This window comes from Rhinopithecus roxellana, chromosome 11, assembly GCF_007565055.1.
Source record: "Rhinopithecus roxellana isolate Shanxi Qingling chromosome 11, ASM756505v1, whole genome shotgun sequence".
NCBI classification, from domain to species: domain Eukaryota; kingdom Metazoa; phylum Chordata; class Mammalia; order Primates; family Cercopithecidae; genus Rhinopithecus; species Rhinopithecus roxellana.
Window position 1 is genome coordinate 52,907,715 of NC_044559.1, and position 18,786 is coordinate 52,926,500.

The 18,786-nt window shown below is 59.6% G+C and overlaps 1 protein-coding gene across 1 annotated transcript in view; it reads right to left on the reverse strand.

The window, feature by feature from the left end:
• Nucleotides 1-18,786, reverse strand: part of CFAP46 (cilia and flagella associated protein 46) — a 118,538-nt gene that overhangs the window by 89,644 nt on the left and 10,108 nt on the right. Inside the window, 12 exon segments of the mRNA XM_010382769.2 lie at nucleotides 522-671; nucleotides 2,687-2,852; nucleotides 3,078-3,290; nucleotides 5,739-5,872; nucleotides 7,093-7,220; nucleotides 8,002-8,129; nucleotides 8,706-8,829; nucleotides 10,760-10,880; nucleotides 11,133-11,361; nucleotides 12,905-13,095; nucleotides 14,757-14,855; nucleotides 17,765-17,864. Coding sequence (XP_010381071.2) covers nucleotides 522-671; nucleotides 2,687-2,852; nucleotides 3,078-3,290; nucleotides 5,739-5,872; nucleotides 7,093-7,220; nucleotides 8,002-8,129; nucleotides 8,706-8,829; nucleotides 10,760-10,880; nucleotides 11,133-11,361; nucleotides 12,905-13,095; nucleotides 14,757-14,855; nucleotides 17,765-17,864 — 1,783 coding nt within the window.

Genomic DNA, 18,786 nt, shown 5'->3' on the forward strand with positions numbered 1-18,786 from the left:
TGTTGATCTGCAGGTCATCTTCTCATACGAGGAGCCCCAGGACTGTGCGGCCCCATGTGTGCGGCAGCCTTGTCTGCTGGCTGGGGGATCCCCGAGGAGGGAAGGACCAGTGGCCCTGACACGATGGCTGCCTGGGGCAGGCAGGTTGAGGCCTGGAACCTCCCCATCTCCCTGGGCCCCACTCGGCCCTGGCTCCTGGCCAGGTTCCAAGGCCCCTCCTCCATCAGGCCTTCCAGGAGCTCATGGGGCCGGCCCTGGGCCCACTCCTCCTCGGGAGAGGGCAGCACCCCCTAGGCCCAGCAGCTCACAGACCCCGTGGACGGGTGGGCAGAGGAGGCCCCGCGCCACACTCCAGGTCAGTCAGCGGTGGTGAGCTCAATGGGAAAAGGGAGTGCCCAGGCCATCCCTGGTGCCTCCATCTGGAGCCAAGTGGTCCTAGGGGCCCCACCACCCCCAGCTGTCTTGGACCTCTATGTCCACAGGGCCTCAGTCGGAGGCCAGATGCGGGCAGGGGCGCCCACCTGCTCCTCGGTGCCCAGCCGCGGCCCAATCTGCTGCTGCAGCAGCTGCTTGGCCTTGACCCAGGTGGCGATGAGCTGCTGCCGGGTGCTGGTGGGCACCGTCTCCTCGGGCGCACTCCCATTGGTCAGGTTCAGGGCAAACTCGCAGACCTAGGATGGACGTGTTCTTGGTCATGAAACCTGAATTCTAAACAGGGGACCTTAAGCCAAGATCCAAACCATTAAAAGATGGATGGACCCAGCTCCTAATCCAGCCAGTGAAACACATGAGACCTCAGGCCCCCCAGGGGTGCACCACAAACCCAGCAGACGAAGCCCCACCCCCAGGCGCCGAGGACGCAGCTGCACACACGGGGAGGCAGCTGCCACCTGGCCTCCGGTGCACCCCGGCTCTCTCACTCCTGAGCTGTCTTGGGAACACCTGCTCCTTGTAAAACATCTCAGTAGCACAGACACCTACTGGGCAGCATCCTTCCCCTTCCCCCCCCCTCCATCGTTGCTTCTGGATAAACTTTCAAACACTGGTCAAGTTCCACACAGACATTCCATCGGAATGTGTTTGGGGAGCACTGACTCCCCTCTTCACCACCTGGCTTCCAGTCCAGGCACTGCCCAAGCCGGCCTCCTCACACTCTGCCATTCACTCCGTGCTCCCAGATTGCCAGGTCAGTGCTGGCGCTGCCCCTCAGCATCTGGATCCAGCCGTCATCACATCCAAGAGGGAAGCTGCTCTGCACCCCCAGCTGTCTCCCGGGGCCCACAACAGGCTCAGCTGCACTCACAGCTGCCCGAGCTGCCCATGGCGCCCTCCCCTCCGCAGCCTCCAGCCTGATCCCTGCAGGTCCCTGGAGCCGGCCCCTCGTCCCTTCTCAGAAGAACGACCTGCACCTGATGCCACAGCCGGTGCTGCTGGCTGTCCTGGCCGGGTCACACTGACTGCCCAGGGCCAGCGGTCCCCACTGGGAGCTGGTAGCACCAGGGCCCTCTCTGGCTCTGGCCTAGCACAGCTGACCGTCAGTGCTGACCGTGAGCGCCATGCCGCAGGCTCCAGACTCTCCGGCCCACGATTTTATCCGTGGCCCAGAAAGGGTCATGCGGGATGAGCTTTCGCACAAAGTCTTCCCTCAAGGGTGGGGACAGCTCCCTCCCTGTGCCCCTGCGGGGACACTCAAGGCCTCCCTGCCCCAGCCCCACCGCGGGCGCTCCACACGCAGGCTCCATGAGGTTCCCACAGACTCCCCCCTGACTCTTTAGGAAACCGGCTTTCTCCCGGGTTCTCTGAGGCTCTTCTGAGTGAGAAACAGGCAATGGCTCCACACACACTTCAGCAACATCTGTCAATGAGAACGCTTTCTTTTCCCTTCCTTTTGGATTACAACAAAATCCAAATTCCGTGGGCTAAATTATCCGCCTGGGCCACCGGGATCGTCCCGCACGCTGGGTCTGCTGCATTTTACTGAGACGGCTGCATTTTACTGGGTCTGCCGCATTTTACTGGGTCTGCCGCATTTTACTGGGTCTGCCGCATTTTACTGGGACGGCTACATTTGTGGGTGGCGCGTTCCCTGTTTCTCGCTGTTCCAATCCGCCATTTCTGGTTCTATTTCCTCCCCTCTCAGCCTGGAGCCCGCCCGAGGGGAGGCCCACACCCACCCACAGGTCTTGCTTTCTTCTCTCCAGCCCTGGCCCTATTTCCCAGCAACTGGAGCCCCTGACATTTTACTTCCTAAATTGTTCTTATGTCTGTCACCTCCACTGGGGCAGTTTGCTCTCCCAGGACCTTTCCGGGAGCCTTCAGAAGCTCAGCCCCAGCCTCCAGCCTCAGGTCTGCAGGGCTCTGTCTCGGTGGGGTCAGCTGCCTCCCTGCTCTCTCCCTCCACTCCTGCCCCCTCACACACACACCTCTCTCTCTCCCCCTCCTTTCTCTGTCTCTTCTCCTCTCTCCTTTCTTCTGTCTCTTTTCCTCTTCTTCTCCTCTGTCTCTTCTCTCTTCTCTCTCTCTCCTTTCTCCTGTCTCTTCTTCTCTCTCTCTCTTCTCCTCTCTCTCTTTTCTCCTCTCTCTTTTCCTCTCTCTCCTCTCGCTTCTCCTCTCTTCTCTCTCCTCTCCTCTCTCTGTTCACCTTTCTCTCTGCCCCCCGCCACCCTCGGCACCATGGAAGTGCTACCTCCACTGCTGTTTTGATCTCGGAGGTGGCTCCTGCGTCCAGTGGGCTGTGAAATGCGTTTGGTCGCATGAATTTCCTGGACTTCTCAGCAGCCTGGACTGGAATCCAGCTGATGATCAGGCCTCGCGCCAAGGTGTTGCAGAGCGTCACCAGCATCATGGGGTCCCTGGGAGACACGCTTGTCAGAGGGAATCTTGGCCCCCGCAGGCCACGCCCCGATCCCATGCACGGAGTCCTCAGGTCGCGGTAGGAGGCCTGAGATGCACGGGTGCCCACGATCCTCCTCTGCTAGGACGCAGAGGGCCACGGAGCGCAGCTGCCTGCCTTTGTTCCGGGGTCTCCCGAGGGAAGAAGCCCCTCCTTGCGTGACCGCAGCACCGCCCACACACACCCACTGTGGCCCGTGGCCTTGACGATACTCAGGAGGTGGTACAGGGCGTCCACCAGCTCCTTCTGCCGCCCGGCCAGGATCAGGTGGTGGTTGTGGTTCAGGACGTAGACCACGGCATTCTGTACGATCCACGCCTCCTGGATCTCCTGTCCAATCTCCGCGGAGCGTAGCCAGTTATTCATGGCATACTGGGACAGACTCTCCACCCAGGTTCTGCAAAATGAGCACCGTCAAGCCTTTCGTGCAGGGTCCCCAGCCCCGGGGCCAGGACCAGGACGGCTGCAGGGCCTGTCAGGAGCCAGGCTGCAGGCAGGAAGTGGGTGGGGGCGGGTGGGCGGGCAACCAAACTCCATCTGCATTCACAGCCGCTCCTGCCACTGGCACTCCTACCGGAGCCCCGCCTCCCGTCCCAACAGCAGCCGCATTCCAGTCTCACAGGAGGGCCAACCGCATTGCCATCTGCGCTTTCCGCGGATCTAGGCTGTGCGCTCCTTGTGAGAATCAACTAATGCCTGATGATCTGAGGTGGAAACAGCTTCACCCCAGGACCAGCCTCCACCCAGCCAGTCCATGGAAAAACTGTCTCCCACAAAACCAGTCCCTGGGGCTAACACGGTTGGGGACGGCTGCCTAAGTGCAAAACAGTCGTCTCTCCCCAGCCACCCTCTCCAGAGGGTGTAGACTCTTCCTATGCGACTCCCTTGTTTCCGGAAGTCTGTGGAGCCCGGAAAGGGGTTAGAAAGGGGCTCCTGTGGGGGCTGCATGGGGTGGAGGAGCTCTGCCCCACCCCTCCACCCAGCCCCCCATAGCCTGTGCGCTCCACCTGAAGCACTGGGGCCCAGCCTGGTGCTCCCCATTCCCAGCGGCCCCCTCGTTCCAGTTTGTCCTCATCCTCCCTGGACACCTCCAACAGCCCCTGGATGGTTCCCGTGGCCACGAGTGCTCACACCTGCCACGGGACCCCCGCTCACCTGCAAACCTCCGGCCCCCGGCCCAGGGCTGTGTCCAGCCACACTGCAGCTGCCTCGCGCCTCCTGGCCTTGCTCCACACTGGGAAGCGCCGCCCTCCCTCCTGCCCAAGCGAGCATCTTCCTCTTCCTCCCCACCTGAATTACATGCAGGCTCTGCCCTTCCCCAGGGAGCCGTCACACGGAGCGCAGGGCAGTCAGCCTTCACTAAGCAGTGTGGACGTGGACAGGGTCTGTCTGTCCCACTAGCCCAGGCTGGGCAAACAGCATTTTGGGCTTTGCAAGCTTCATATAGTCTTCATTGTATATTTTTTCTATTTTGTTTTACAAATTTAAAAGTGTCAAAGCCACTCTCAGCTCACAGGCTACAAATGACTTGAGCCCTGATTTTCAGACCCTCGTCTGTCTATGAGCAGGCCCACCAGGAGTGCAGAGCCCTGCCCAGCCTTGGGCCTTGGGATGGCTGGAAAGGCATCCAGAGTCCCTGCCTGAAATGACGGGGCTGTGAGGGCTGGGAGCCCGGGGCAGGCCTGGGCCAGGCAGCTCCTCACAGAGCCCAGAGCTGCTGCAGGAGACGGGATCCTGAGAGGCCAAGACAAAGGCCACCTGCAGCCGTCATCGCCATTGCTGCTGCCTGACCACCTCTTCCCTCCAAAGGGCTCGGCTGGCAGCCGTCATCGCCATTGCTGCTGCCTGACCACCTCTTCCCTCCAAAGGGCTCGGCTGGGTGGCTCCAGGCGTGCACAGCAAGCAGGGACAGCTGACTTTCCTTCTGCCTCGTGTGACCGGCGAGGACAGGGGCGCCGGGCCCAGCTTCTGTTGCATGGATAGTCGGGACACCCAAGCTTACCACGTTCGTGTGCTTGACGCAGCTGCATCGGAGGGATAAATTCCCGTGTCCTATGCACAGTAAGCAACTACAGTTTACGGGGATGCTGGGAGGGGGACACTGAACGTCCCCAACAGCGAGAAACAGCGCACATCCAGCATGACAGATTCGCTAATTACCCAGATCTGATCACCACGTTACATGGATCAAAACGTCACGATGCACCCCAGAAACATTAAATTATTACTTGTCAATTAAAAAAAAGTTAAAAATGTTTAATTTTAGATTAAAAATGGTAAAAACCATCACTGCTGGTAAAGCACTCCAATTTCATGATTGTTTCTGAACTTGGAGCCTCGTGTTGGCAAATCCTGTGAGAGGTTCTGTACAAACTAATTTTTCTTATTGACACACAAGGAGTTTTCGAGGCCAAGGGAGTCCTTGATAGCTTTTCCCACAATAGGAGGGAGAGCAGAGCTTTTCCTCTGAGCAAATACAGAAGCTGCTCCTTCTATTTTCTGCCACGAAGACCACCTCCCCAGCAGCTGCCTTTCATGCATCGTCAGAGGGACCGCCAAGAGTGAGCACGGTGGAAAAGACACTCGTGAACTTTTCCTCGTAGTAACAACAAACGGCGCCCGGGGTCTTGCTAGGAACAACTGCTAAAAACAAGTGAGGCCACGTCACCCCGTTTCTTCTTTCATGGTCTCAATGTCATTTACGTGACAATGGACACTTCCCCGACATGAGAAGCCTGTGTCCTTACGAATGCGAAGGGTGTCCCTCCCTACGCCAGGCTGAGTGCAGGGCACCCTCTGACCCACGGCCCGGGCAGTGCTCAAGGCCACCGTCGCCTCTGCCCACCTGTATGTGATCCACTCGGCATTCGCCTCCGGGGGCTCGGGCATGTAGCCGGCTGGGTGCTGGCTCAGGTCTTCTGGGGGGATGGCCCGGTCATTCAGCTCTACACCTTCTGACCGCAGCAAATGAACCGTGGCCTGCAAAACACACATGCAGTGGGAGAGGTTGTGGGTGGAGCACGGGCCCATCAGCAGATGGGAAACACGCACGCCTTTCCCTCAGCTCTGATTTGAAAATGCCAAGCACAGGCTGGGAGACCCGTCTGCTGCGCCCTTTCCAAGCTGGGCCTGCCCCGACAGCCACTCCAGGGACTAAAGCCAGTCCCTCGCAGACTTTCTCCACCCATCAGCATGAGGGTCAGGGAAGAGAAGGTCCTTCCAGAGCACCGCACACCCCAGCGGCCCTGAAGGACCAACAGTGGCTTCCTGGTATCAGCAGACACCAGCCAGCATTTGCACCTCCTCTACGTCATCGTTACGTTTTAAATGCTTGAAGGGACAGGGCCGCGCTGGCCTGTGGGGTGTGGACAAGCACGTGGCACAGCCCCGTGGCCTCTGCTGGCTCTGGTTCTGCCGTCTGACCTCTGGCTCCCGGAGCAGAGGGGTCTGTGCCACTTCTCACCCTGACCCCAGCTGAGCGCATGGGCCTGGCACTTGGGAGCCACTCAGCGGACATACTGCATAAATCGGCAGGTGCCCTGCCCTCCGAGGCTGACGGCCATGCACCCACTGAGCAAGTCCACAGACATCTAACCGAGAGTGGCTCTGAGAACTCTGAAGTCACACCGTGTCACAAAGGCCACGCTCATGTTGGCGCAGTGCATTGACTGCGAGCTAAGACCCGAGGTCCCAGGGCCGGGTTTGGATCCCGCTCTGCCATTTCCACCTGCTGACTTTGGGCAGGGTGAGCCTGGGAGTCTCTGAGCCTGCGTGGGAGGAACAGGCCTGGCGGCCCCATGGCAGGGTCCCCAGACATCACGCCACATTCGATGCACTTCTGCAGCAAATGCCGAGGTACCGACCCGCCGCGGAGTGGCGGTCGCCATGTGTCATCCACACAACTGCAGATTTACCACTCGGAAATGATTCTCAAGAGAAACTTACACCCGTGCACATTTTGGGTTATATTTTTCTCCTAGAAAATCTCCCAAGAATCCAGGAAGTTTTCCCTCCCTCATATTTGTTTTGTTTGAAGCACAGAAGGTTCTATGACGATAAATATCTGCAGTGGGTTAACAGGCCATGTGGACACCAACGCCTGCCCTGCAGAGGGTTGTGCAGATGCAAGAAAGCAACCTTCCAACGCTGTGGCGCAGGGATGCACCTCAGCCCCGACGAACCCCACCTCGGCGACGCACCTCAGCACCGATGAACCCCACCTCCGCGAACTTCCGCAGCAGGTTGGGGCACACCTGCCTCTGCAGGACGACCTCAGGGTGGCTCCAGGTGTCCTGCACCGAGCCGTCCCTACCTCGCCTCTTCTTCCCTGAGAGAAAAATGGCAGCAAGTAAGGATCATGTTTTCTTCTAGCAAATATATAAAAGCACAAGAATTCCTGGCCTATCTTGGAGTGCCTGAGCCTCTCCCCAGCTCCCAGTAGGGTCCACCAAGGTGGGCGGGAGGTGGGCAGCTTGCCCAGGAAGGGCTGGAGGAGCTCCCCGTGGGGGGCGGAGCTGGGTGTGGTGCTGGCCCCAGCCAGGGCTTGCTCTTGGCCACACCCCTGCAAATGCTCTTGGCACCTGTGGCTCTCCCAGCTCCTCCTGCATACCCCACCTTCTTGAGGGGTTCCCTCCCTGACTCCTTCCCAGGCCCCCTGTGCCCGTTCTGTCACTTCCCTCGTCCCTCTGGGTCCTGACTGTCCCTGAGACAGGAGCCTCTCCAGGGCCTGGTGCTGACTGACTGATGAGCCTGCCACACCCACGTCCTGCTCCCGCTGGGCCTGCGGCCACTGCCCTCTGCCTGCAGGCGCCCCACATGGGCATCTGCTCACTGGCTGTGGCTGCCCTTGCCTGAGCCTCCGAGGCCCCCAGTGACTGAAGATGGAGCACGATGATGGTGCTCGTGGCTCGGCCGACACAGCCAGATGTGGCCGCCGCCCCGTGATTGGCAGTCCTGATAATTAGTGGGAACTGCTACTACTACGACTTAGTGATACCCTTTCTCATGTGAAGGCCCCATGGGCTGTCACTGCACGAACCACAACCCTTCCCGCACCCAGAGGGCGGCTGTGGCCAGGCTGGGACGCACTTGTGAGGGCGGGTACAAACCTCTCCGCAGCCTCGACTTCTTCACCTTGGCGTTGTCATACAGGAGGCAGAAGCGGCTGGCCGTCCGACAGACGTCCCACACGCCTTGTTTCCGGGCCACTTTGGCCAGCTCTGCCCAAATCTGTATCCTGCTCACCGAGAACCCAAACGAGGGAAAAGTGAGTACACAAATGTAGCTGCTAAAGTTAGAAAACACTTGGGCTGGCTGCCTGAGAAAAGGCCACTGTAGCTCTGCAGTTTCGAGGTGGCAAGGAGCCCGGTGCTCGCACTGGGGACGACCTGGCAGGTGCAGCTCTCTGCTTCCCCCTGCCAGTCAGCTGTGAGCGGCACCTCCCTTCCCTGTGGTGAGAACAAAGGCCACGCAATCCACTGCACGGAGCAGGCCTCCTGGGGGCAGTACCGCAGGGTTGGTACCAAAAATCAGCCTGCTCTGGTCACAGGCGCTGCGTGTCCTCTGAGTGACAGCAGTGACAGGCAGGACAGGGCGGCCGCACACCTCACGGGCCGTGGCTGTCATCACAGGCTGGGGGTCCCATCTGTGTCGGGACCCCCAGGCGGGGACCTCCTCCCACCATCCTGGAGCAGGTGGCCTGGCGTGTCCCCAGACAGCCACACACAGGGTCGGCTGCCACAGACGCTGGCTTTTGGGCTGAGCGACCCCCAGGCAGGGCTCTGCGTGGCGCTCTGGCCTTTTCCTCGCTCACCTCTCCTTGCTGTTTTCGTTGCCCAGGCGCCGCAGGTGCCCGGCAGCTTTGTCCACGCTGACGATGTGGTGCCGCGCCTTCGCACAAAGGTAGGTGAACCGGCCCCTGCTCTTCCCGGTGGAGACTGGAACAGAAATGCACAGGCAGGTGTTGGGGCTGCTGGCGAAGGGCCGGGGACGCGCCCATCAGGAACCAGCGCCCCGCGCTGGCGCCGGGGTGGCCACCCACAGGCAGTGGCTGCAGGGGCCCTAGATCCCCGGCTCCCAGGAGCCTAGCTCCTCACAGAGCTGCAGAGTGGCATTGCCTGTGTCTCCCGCTGGCAACGAGGCCAAGCCAGTGCTCCACTGAGTGGGGGAGGCTCCAGGAACCTTGGAGCAGTCTGCCAAGATCCTCCCGCTGCTCTGCTGGCTGCGCTGTCTAGCTGACGTCCAAGCAGGGGCACCCGGCCTCAGACTCCCGTGCTCCCACCCAGCCCCTGTGTAGCACCCCAAGGCCCAGCAGTTTTATCTGCATGACGCCAGAGGTTCCGAATCACTGCTCCTTTTCCTGGCAAATAAATCACAAGCACCCGGAACTCAGCTCCACACTCAGAACTCAGCTCCACACCCTGGGGGACCTCCTGTGCATGGGCAACCCCAGGGACTGGGCCTCCCCTGGCTGGTGTCTACCCTCTCGGCCGGCACAGGGGTTCACCTTCAGGAGCCACTCAAGGGTATCCTCCCCTGGAGCCCGCACCACCCTCACTGCCCCTGGGCAGGGCCCCGCAGCACCTCCTGCTGGGTGTAGGGTGCTGTCTCAGCCCCACAGTCAGTCAGGTGGACCTGACCCCCAGGCGGCCAGCAGCACACGCCCATGAATGAAAGGAGTCAGGAAGGCAAAATAGGTGCGTCCGGGTCCAACTGGTGGATCTGTAGCTGCTCCTCAAACTTATTAGGGCAAAATGAAAGCACAGGTGCAGCAGCATCTGAGGGCGGTGGACGATGAGGCGGTGACCCCTCCCCCCTCCAAGAGCCGCCAACCTTCCCTTGCAGGACACGACCCACCCTGCATCTGCCCATCTCCTTGTCTCAGACCCGAGACATGACCCAGCGGCTCCACTCCCAACCACCGTCTCCGCAGGCTGCAGTCTGAGTGACGCCTGGTTCGTCGTGCTGGGCGAAAGCCGCCAGCTGCTGGGCACTGAGCAGGAGGGAGGCCTGGTGGCAGCCCCCAGCAGAACCCTTAAGGGACCAGTGGGAAGGGCTCCCAAGCCAGGCCCAGCCTGGCCCCTGCACTGAGCTGAAGAGAGTGGGGCCGCCTGCGTTCCCAGAGCCACTGGCGAGTGCCCAGAGAAGCTGGGGCAGTGGGGGTGCAATACACCCCCGAACCCTGGCTCAGTCCCTGCACGTGGGCCGCACGGCCCCATGTCCCATTACCCAAAGCCAGCTCAGGGTCTCCCCAGGACAGACGTGATGGCTTCAGCTTTGACCCCCATGATCCAGGGAGCCCTGTCCTGTGCCTCTGGCAGTGGCTCAACCCCATTCCCCAGAGCAGGGTGTGTTGAAGTCCTCGCCCCCAGGACCTGAGTATGACCTTCTTTGGAGGTAATTTGGGTCAAATGAGGTCATCAGGGTGGACTCTAGTCCAATCTGACTGGTATCCTTCTAAGAGGAGTAAACGAGAACACAGACCCCAGAAGGAACGGCCCTGTGAGGATGCAGGGAGGAGACAGTGTCCACAAGCCAAGGAGGAGCCCTCAGGGGGAACCAGCCCTGCGCATGCCTTGACTTCCAGCCTGGGACTGGGAGGAGTGAGCTCCTGTTGTCTAAGCAGCGGAGCCCGTGGGGTCTGTCCCAGCAGTCGGGGCACCCGACATGGCCGGCATGTGCACAGAAGACCCTCGCCAGGCTTTGCCAGACCCGGCAGGCTGAGATCAGAGGACACTGCTGGTGCACGGTCCCTGAGCATCCAGGGGCCGTGGCAGGGAGCATGGGGACTGGAAAGGCCCCGGGGCAGCCTCGGAGCCATTCCAAGGCAGATGGTTCCAGGCTGGGAGAGCCCAGTGCGGCGCTCACCTTTGGCCTCATTCTCACTGTCCAGCACGATCTGAAACGTGTCGGGGGCTAAGGCCAGGCCTGCGTTCACCAGGAGGGCCCGCTTCTTCCTGACGCTGTCCTTTGGGGTAGCTTTTTTTGCCTGTGAAAAGCAGAAACTGATGAGCAAGGGGCCTCTGGACTTTCCGCAGCACCTTCTCCAACTTCTGGAGCCTCCTGGCTTTGGCAGGAGCCTGTATGGTCCTCGTGCTCATAGACACAGTGACAGCTCGGCCCCCGGCCTCCTCGCCTCGGTGGCCCTGAGCAGCTCCCGCCCTGCCGTGCCTTCAAAGGCCAGCCCCGGCCCCATGCTGGGGTTACAGCACCCGGCCTCCCTCACCTCCCCGGGCAGCACCTGCTCGACGGCCATGATGGCCTTGTCCTCTGCACGCTCGGGGGCCTGGTATAGTGTGGTGCACAGGCGCAGCCGGGTGGAGGCCATCTGGAGCCTGTCCTGGTAGAGGCCCAGGCTGTCCAGGCGCACGGCTTTCCGGAGGTGCTCCATGGCGGGCTCCAGCCGGTCCTCGTCCTCCTCGATCTGCGCCATCTCCATGTGCACTTGGCAGCGGAGTAGCGTCATAAGGCTGCGGGGGTGGCGTGGCATCAGGGGCCCTGGCGGGGCTGAGGCTGTGTCGGGCGGGGGTCACACCCTTCGGGGGAGGCCTGGAGTGGCCCCAGCATGTAGGGGAGGCTTGGTGCCCGGTGCCCCTGGCTTTCCGCCATCCTTTCAGTGATGTCCCTGCCTGGCCCTGGGGACTCACAAATGGGGACAAGGAGAGAAGACCCTGGAGGCCCCAGCAACTCACGACGGCAGCCCCTGGAAGGAAACCTGGGCGCTAGTGCAGACTGCCCGGCTCTCTGCCTGGGGACAACCTCCTGAAGTGTGGGGTGCAGTCCCCACAGGCCACGGCGGCAGAGGTCAGGGCGCAGGGCTGCGAAGGAGGCGAGGGTCTGGAGAGGAAGGGCTGCGCAGAGCAGCCCAACCAGCCCATGTGGAGGTGCCCTGGACCCCCTGCCTCAAGCAGTCGTGTGGGGGTTCCCCAGACCCCCTGGGCTCGAGCAGCCTGTGGGGGTGCCTGGAACCTCTGGCCTCGAGCAGGCTGCGTGTGCACAGGAGTGCACGTGTGCCAGGCTTGAGAAGCGGTTCTAGGGGCAGCGGAGCCGGGTTCCAGGTTCATTCTCAGCTGTGGGAAGTTGAAGGATAGCCCAGGGGGGTGTGAGGGGTGTGGTCACCACGTTTAAGGGTGTGTACCTGTGTGAACTGAGCCAGAGTCATGCTGGCCTGACACAGACTGTGCTAAGGGGTGCATGTTCTTAGCCCTAGAGAAATCCCCCAGTCCTCCAAAAGGTATAGTCAAGAAACCAAGAAGCCAACAGAGGAAATGAAATAGAATTCTAGAAAAATTCAGGGAGCCCCAGAGAAGGTGGGAGGGAGCAGTGGCAGTGCAGAGAGGTAGCAGACAGGGAGCTGGGGCTGAGCTGGTGCTCTCAGAGTCAAAACCATACTGACAGCAATGAAGAGGCTGAGCCCTCCCAACAAGAAACAGGTCCTGAGACCAGGGCTGTGGTTCTCCAGCCACCCTGGGCCCAGGCTCTGCAACACCTTGTGGCTGCCCTTGCCCCCGGTACCTGTCTCCTGCCCACCACGGCCCACCCAGATGCCTGCCGCCTGCCCGCCATAGCCCACCCTGATGCCCACCTCCTGCTACCACGCTGGCCCCAGCACTCCTGTCACCCCTGAGGACACACCGTGCTCTTCCGGGACGCTGGGCCCTCTGAGCACTCCTGTCTCACCCAAGATGACCCAAGTCCCACGGGGCCACAACCAGCCCCCCCCCCTCAGCTTCTGTGGCCATGACAGGCCCCTTCAATGGAGGCTTGAGGGGCACAGATGCCCGTGAGGCAAAACTGAGCCTGCTTCTTCCTCTGGCCCCACCAATGCTCCACACAGAGGACCTGGCATGCCTGGCCCTGAGCAGAGACAGAGGGTGGCCCTTATTGAGTACCGGGGGAGTCTGCTGCTTGTGGCACTGGCATGGCAAGGGGGCTTGGGCCACCTTCTCCTCCTCTGTCTCCTCCCACGCACCACCCGCTCTGTGGAGGACACAGCATAGGTGTGCGCCCCACCTGTCCACCTTCTCCAGCACGTCCGCGACGCCGGCCAGGGGCTTCCGCAGGTGGTGCCGCAGGTTGTGCTGCAGCAGGGGCAGGCAGGTGTTCCACTGCGTGGTGCACACCACGTGGATGACCCGGGGGTCGCCCAGGCGGACGGCTCGCTGCAGCGCAACGTCTAGTCTCTGTATGATATCCAGCTGGGCCTGCAGAGAAGATGTGGGCGATTCTATGGAGGTTGCTGGCTCGAGCTGCGGGGCTGGGGCGGGACATGTGCAGGGCACGCTGAGAACTCAGGCCCTAAATTCATCACCCTGCGTGGCGCCATGCTCAAATCTGTCCGTGAAAATGGCCAGAGTGACTCTTGGAGGAAGTGGATGTGTCACACGCAGGAGGCTTGGCAGTGCCCACACACTGTGGCTGCGCCCGCTTCCCCTGTGTGGACTCAGTGGGGGCTGCTCCCTTCCTGATCCCGTCTCTTTCCTGGGGCCTGTGCCTGCGACGCTTCCCACCCCCAGAATGTCTCCTCCGGTCTGTGCTACACGGGCCCTTCCCAGGACAAAGGCTTAGGCCAGGATTTCAGTGGAGCCAGTCTCCCCACACTCCCACCTCCCACAAGCCCTTCTGGGCCGCCCACCGTCCTGAGCTCACTTGGCCATGTCCCCACAGCCTGGGCTTCCACGGGGGCCTCGCCCTCATGCTGTCCCTGGGCTGGGTGGAGCCTGCACTTCACAACCCCATCCTGCCACTTGGCTGCTGGGTCTGAAAGCCTCGTACGCCGGTGCCGGCCCCTCCGAGATCCTCAGCAGGTGAGGCAGGGGAAGCAGCCGTACAACCCACGGTGCCACAGCCACAAGCAGCCTCTGTTCACTTTCACGACAAAGTGCAGCAGCCAAAGTGTCTGGAAATCATTCCTTAAACGAACTCTCATTAAGCGCCTACCATATGCCTGGCACCAGCGCACAGCAGCAGTCAAAAACCTCCCACGAGACGCTCAGCCCCGCGGAGGCAGACCCAGGAGCAAGTCCACAGAGGCGTCGGCGCCTGCCGGGCCGTGATACATGCGCCAGGCAGGGCGGGCTGAGGGTGGGTGCCTTAGGAGTGGGGGCGGGGAAGGCCTCCCAGCTGCACTGCTCTTCCCCTGCCCCGGCACCTCTGGCACTGACCCACACGCCCCTGGCTCCTCTGTGCCCAGCGGGACCTTGTACTGCCCGGCTGACAGGACTCGAGGGCTCCCGGGCCGACCCGCCACACTTGCTGTGGCACCATGTCAGGGTTGCGTACCTCCATTCTGTCAGGTTTTTGTTCATCTTTTAACCGGGAAATTCTTACTGAGGAAGAGTCTAAAATGATTTCTAAATCCTTTCGTGGCAGTGGCTGCTATTCCGGAGCCTGCCGTCTCAGACAGCAGGACGGAGGTGGGTCAGGCTCACGTGCCTATAATTGGTAGCTGACCCCAGGGCCAGTGGTGGTTTCTGCCCCTCGTCATTAGGATGCCTTCCCGGACTCAAGTGTGGCAGAAAGCCCTCGTGGGGACACATGGCCGTCCCCCTGTCCTCCCGGGCAGGCATCACCACATGGCGGGGAGTGGGTAGCTCCGCAGGGGCTGCAGGAGGAGGGTCAGAGGGAGTCACATCCCAGCCCCCACCTGTACGACCCCAACCCACCAGGGAGGCCTGTGGGCGCCTGTGCGTGGGAGAGGAAGTGTGGCACTGGAGGCTGGACTCACACCCGCTGTCATGGGAGCCAGGGCGAGTCCAGCAGTGGGGTCCAGGCCATGTCCCCGGCACCCTCAAGCCTGGGACACACTCAACGCGCACCGAGTTCCTGGAATCTGCAAAATAACGCCAGGTGTATGACTCCTGACCTCAACAGCCGCTCGGATGTACATTTTCATCTGATTTTCAAGTCTTAGAGCTTCTGATTCACACTCCAGACATTCCATTTCAATCAGCTTCCCAGGATCCTGCAGATATAAACAGTTTTTGAAAAGATGGAGATCTGTAAGGGAAGCAGCTGTGCACATTCATGAACTTCAGAGGCATTTAAAATATGACCAGGTAGAGGTTTAACAAATACAAGTCATACGATGACACACAGACACCTACGACGCAGAGGTTTAAGTGAGGAAGCCGTGTTTTCAGCTACACCAACTCCTCGCCTGCCTGCAGGCCCTACCGCCTGAGAGCGGCAGGGGAGGGTCCTGACTTTGCCCTTTTCAGGGGCCTTGTCCCGGCCTCCAACACCTGGTACCAAGGCCTCAGCCAGGCTGCTTGGGGGCCCAGGGCTGCGCTGAAGTCTGGGAAGCGATGTGTTGTGCGTCACGCCAGGAAGAAGGGCACTCTACCTCTCCTTTCTCCAGGGCTTGCTGAGCTCGGGGAAGACGTCCCCAGGCCTCAGTGGCCTTACAAAAGCTGGGAGCAACATGTCGCTGTCATCCAAAGACCATACCCTAAACCCGCCCCGCTCGAGGGGTGCAGGTCTTCAGGACACAGGAGACTCAGGCTCCTAGTCTGTGAGTGCAGGTGCTGATGGTGTAGCATCTTCACAAACAACAGACACAGACATCCCAAGAAGCAGGTCCTCGGCAGCAGACTCCTCCGCCCCAGGGAGCGGGTCCTCGGCAGCAGACGTCCACGAGGACGGGAAGTACCTGCAGCACCTCAGGATGGCTGCACCGCAGTCCTGCACGTCTGGGCCTTGGTGCTGGCCAGGATGGAGAGCACAGGAGGCCGCCGCCCCAGGCTGTGTGCCCCCGCCTGTCCAGCAGCCGCAAGCCTCCATGCCACTGAGGAAGCTATGCCAGGCTTCACAGAGGTCAGAAAAAGAGCTCCATGCTTCCCACATGGTCATGGATCTTAAAACTCTCTATGTGGTCCCACAGGTCCGGGCGTCTGCCTGGTTAAATCATTTCCACCATTCACTCAGGCAGTCATGAAATGTATTACAGTGGATAGTCTTTAAAAATGCACCAAGGCTTCAAAATTAAAAACCATTCGTATCCTTAACATTAGTGAGCTTTTAATTCAAAATAAATCTCATGAGATCCTGAATGTCTACTAGGAGGCTGGCAGGGATAATGAGCCTCCCAGCAGAATGTTTACCTAGAGAAGGTCACTTTCGAACAGTGGTGAGACAGGAGGTAACAGGAGGGCTGGGGCCTGAGGGATGGGCAGAGGCCATCCGGGCAAAGGGCCAGGAGAGCGTCTTCAGGCCAGGGCAGAGGGACATGCTCTGCAGGGGCCACGGGCGGTGGCGGCAGAGGTGGGCTACAGGAGCCTCCCTAACGGCAACCCCACGGCAGCAGGGGCCTGCCCGGGAGCCTCCACCTGGGGTACACAAAACATTGCTTTGAGTTCCACAGCAGCCCTTGGATACGAGTCCTGTTACTGCTGCCATTTTGCAGTGACCAACCCTGAGGCGCAGGGAGCTGAAGGAAGGGCTGCTGGGGAAGAGGAAGTGGGGCCGGAGCCAGGCGTTCCACAGTCATTCTGAATTGGGGACACCGCGCCATGGAAACCCAGAAGATGGAAATGGGGCTCACAGAAGCCAGTAAAGGGCGTCAAACACAGGAGCGCCTCCCAGGCTGCTCTCATCCCCCGTACTGCAAGGGCTGTCGTTTCCAGCCTTGACCACGCTTCCCGCCTGTCTCTTAAGGCCACGTGAACTGCATCTCCTATTCTGAAACCATTTCCAGATCAGCACAGCCCTCAGTGTGACTGGCCAGCTCCCCCCGTGCTGAGCCGCGGCCGTGCCTCCTGCACCACTGTCCAAAGGCTCGGTTTACAATTACTTGTGGGTAACGACCTGGGGCAAAGCACAGAGCAGGTGCTCAAGGAAGACAGCACGAGGGGAGCCCCAGCACGCGGCTGTGCACCCGAGGGTCCCCCCTTCACTCTCCGTGTGTAAAGTGACACTCAGTTTGCTCAAAACCACCCGATAAACTGATCACATTGTCCCTGCTCTGTGGCAGGGCCTGTGGCAGTTCCCGAAAGCATCAGCAAGCCTGACGTATTCAGTCTTACACACTTTTGGTTGTGTGAAGCTTTTTCTGGAGGGCGGTTCTCTAACATGTATTCTTAAAATATTAAAAGTGAGCATTCCCTAGTCATTTCATGTAAATACACTCATCTTAGGGAAAAATCCTAAATGCAGAAAAATGTTTTAGGCACAAAATGTTCACTGCAGCCCTTTATGTAATCAGCAAAAAATGATACAGTAGCCCCCCCTTGTATGAGAGGATATGTTTCAAGACCCCCCAACCCAGTGGAGGCCTGAAACATGGAGCAGTCCCAAACCCGATGTACACTGTGATTTTTCTAGACAGAAATCCCTATGATAAACTTCAATTTCTAAATTAGGCACAGTACGATATTTATAACAATAACTAATAATAAAATACAAACATAACACTATGAGGTAATAAAAGTGATGTGGCTGTGGCCTCTCCCTCAAAATACCTTAATACTTTCATACTGTAGGTGCCTGCAGGTAGCAAACTGCAGAAAGTGAACTGTGGGTAATGAGGCATGGCCGGTGTGACTTACACATCCAATAATGAGACTGCTGGAGAATGTTCCGGATCATTAGCATCATGACATTTTACACTATCCGTAAAGTGGACTCTAGAAACAACTGTGGTGCTGTGGACCCGTGGTCACAATAAAGGTAAAGAGAAATGGGCAGGTGTAAAATTGCAAACACCATCTAACTGCAGTTGTGCAAAACACAGGCAGGAAAGATGGCAATGTGCCAACCCGGACTGAAGCCCTGGGGGCCACGGCCTTGTGAACTGCTTTTCCTTTCTTTGCCTTTTGTCCAAATGCAAGTGAGCAGCCTCCCATCCCCAGGCAACAGCGTCATAAAGCCACTTACTTTGCTCTCCATCTTCTTGAGGTCTGAGAGGCAGTCAGAAGAGATCTCCATGCATTTCAAGGTCAAGGAAAAACGTGCCAGTTCAAAAAGCAAAAGCATCCTGCAAACAAACCAGCCAGCACCGGCTCAATATGGGGGGATAGCAAATATGGCTGCATGGGAGAATCCACGTTCCCCATTCAAGCAGAGGCAGGAAAGAAAGGTAGGATAAGAGATAAATAAAGTTAAATTAATTAGCAGAACAGAAGCCCTGTGGGGAGGTCCCAGCAGGGCTTCAAGCTACAGCGTCGGAGCCCAGCAGTGTCCCGGGGCCAGCACAGTTGTGGAGGCCGCCCAGGGCCGGGTCCCTACTGGACGCCCTGCTCCTCACTCTCCAGGCCTTCAGGTCATGTGCAGAACCCAGGGGAAGCACAGGGAAGATGACATGTGCACTCAAAGCCATGGTCTTGCACAGCAGCTCAGACCCACATCTGCAGCTCAGCGAGGCCAGAGGCTATGCAGGGAAGAGGCAGGTTCCTCACCACACAGAGCCTGAACCTTCCCCTCCCCACACACAGCCTGGGCCTTCCTCCTCCCCACACACAGCCTGGGCCTCCCCACACTCCCCACACAGAGCCTGGGCCTCCCCACACTCCCCACACAGAGCCTGGGCCTTCCTCCTCCCCACACACAGCCTGGGCCTTCCTCCTCCCCACACACAGCCTGGGCCTTCCTCCTCCCCACACGGAGTCTGGGCCTCCCCACTCTCCACACACAGAACCTGAGCCTTCCCCACAGTCCCCACACAGAACCTGAGCCTTCTTCCTCCGCACACAGATCCTGGGGTTTCGTCCTCCCCACACAGAGCCTGGGCCTTCCTACCATGCGACAAGCCTGTAGGGGCACCGCCAACCGCACCTGCAGTCACCAATCAGGGTCTGCATAGAAATCAATAGGCTGAGGCTAAACTTTGTATCCACGTGTAAGGACCCACAATGCTCCAGACAACTACAAGAAAGAACAGAGGGTGTACTCAGCTCTCC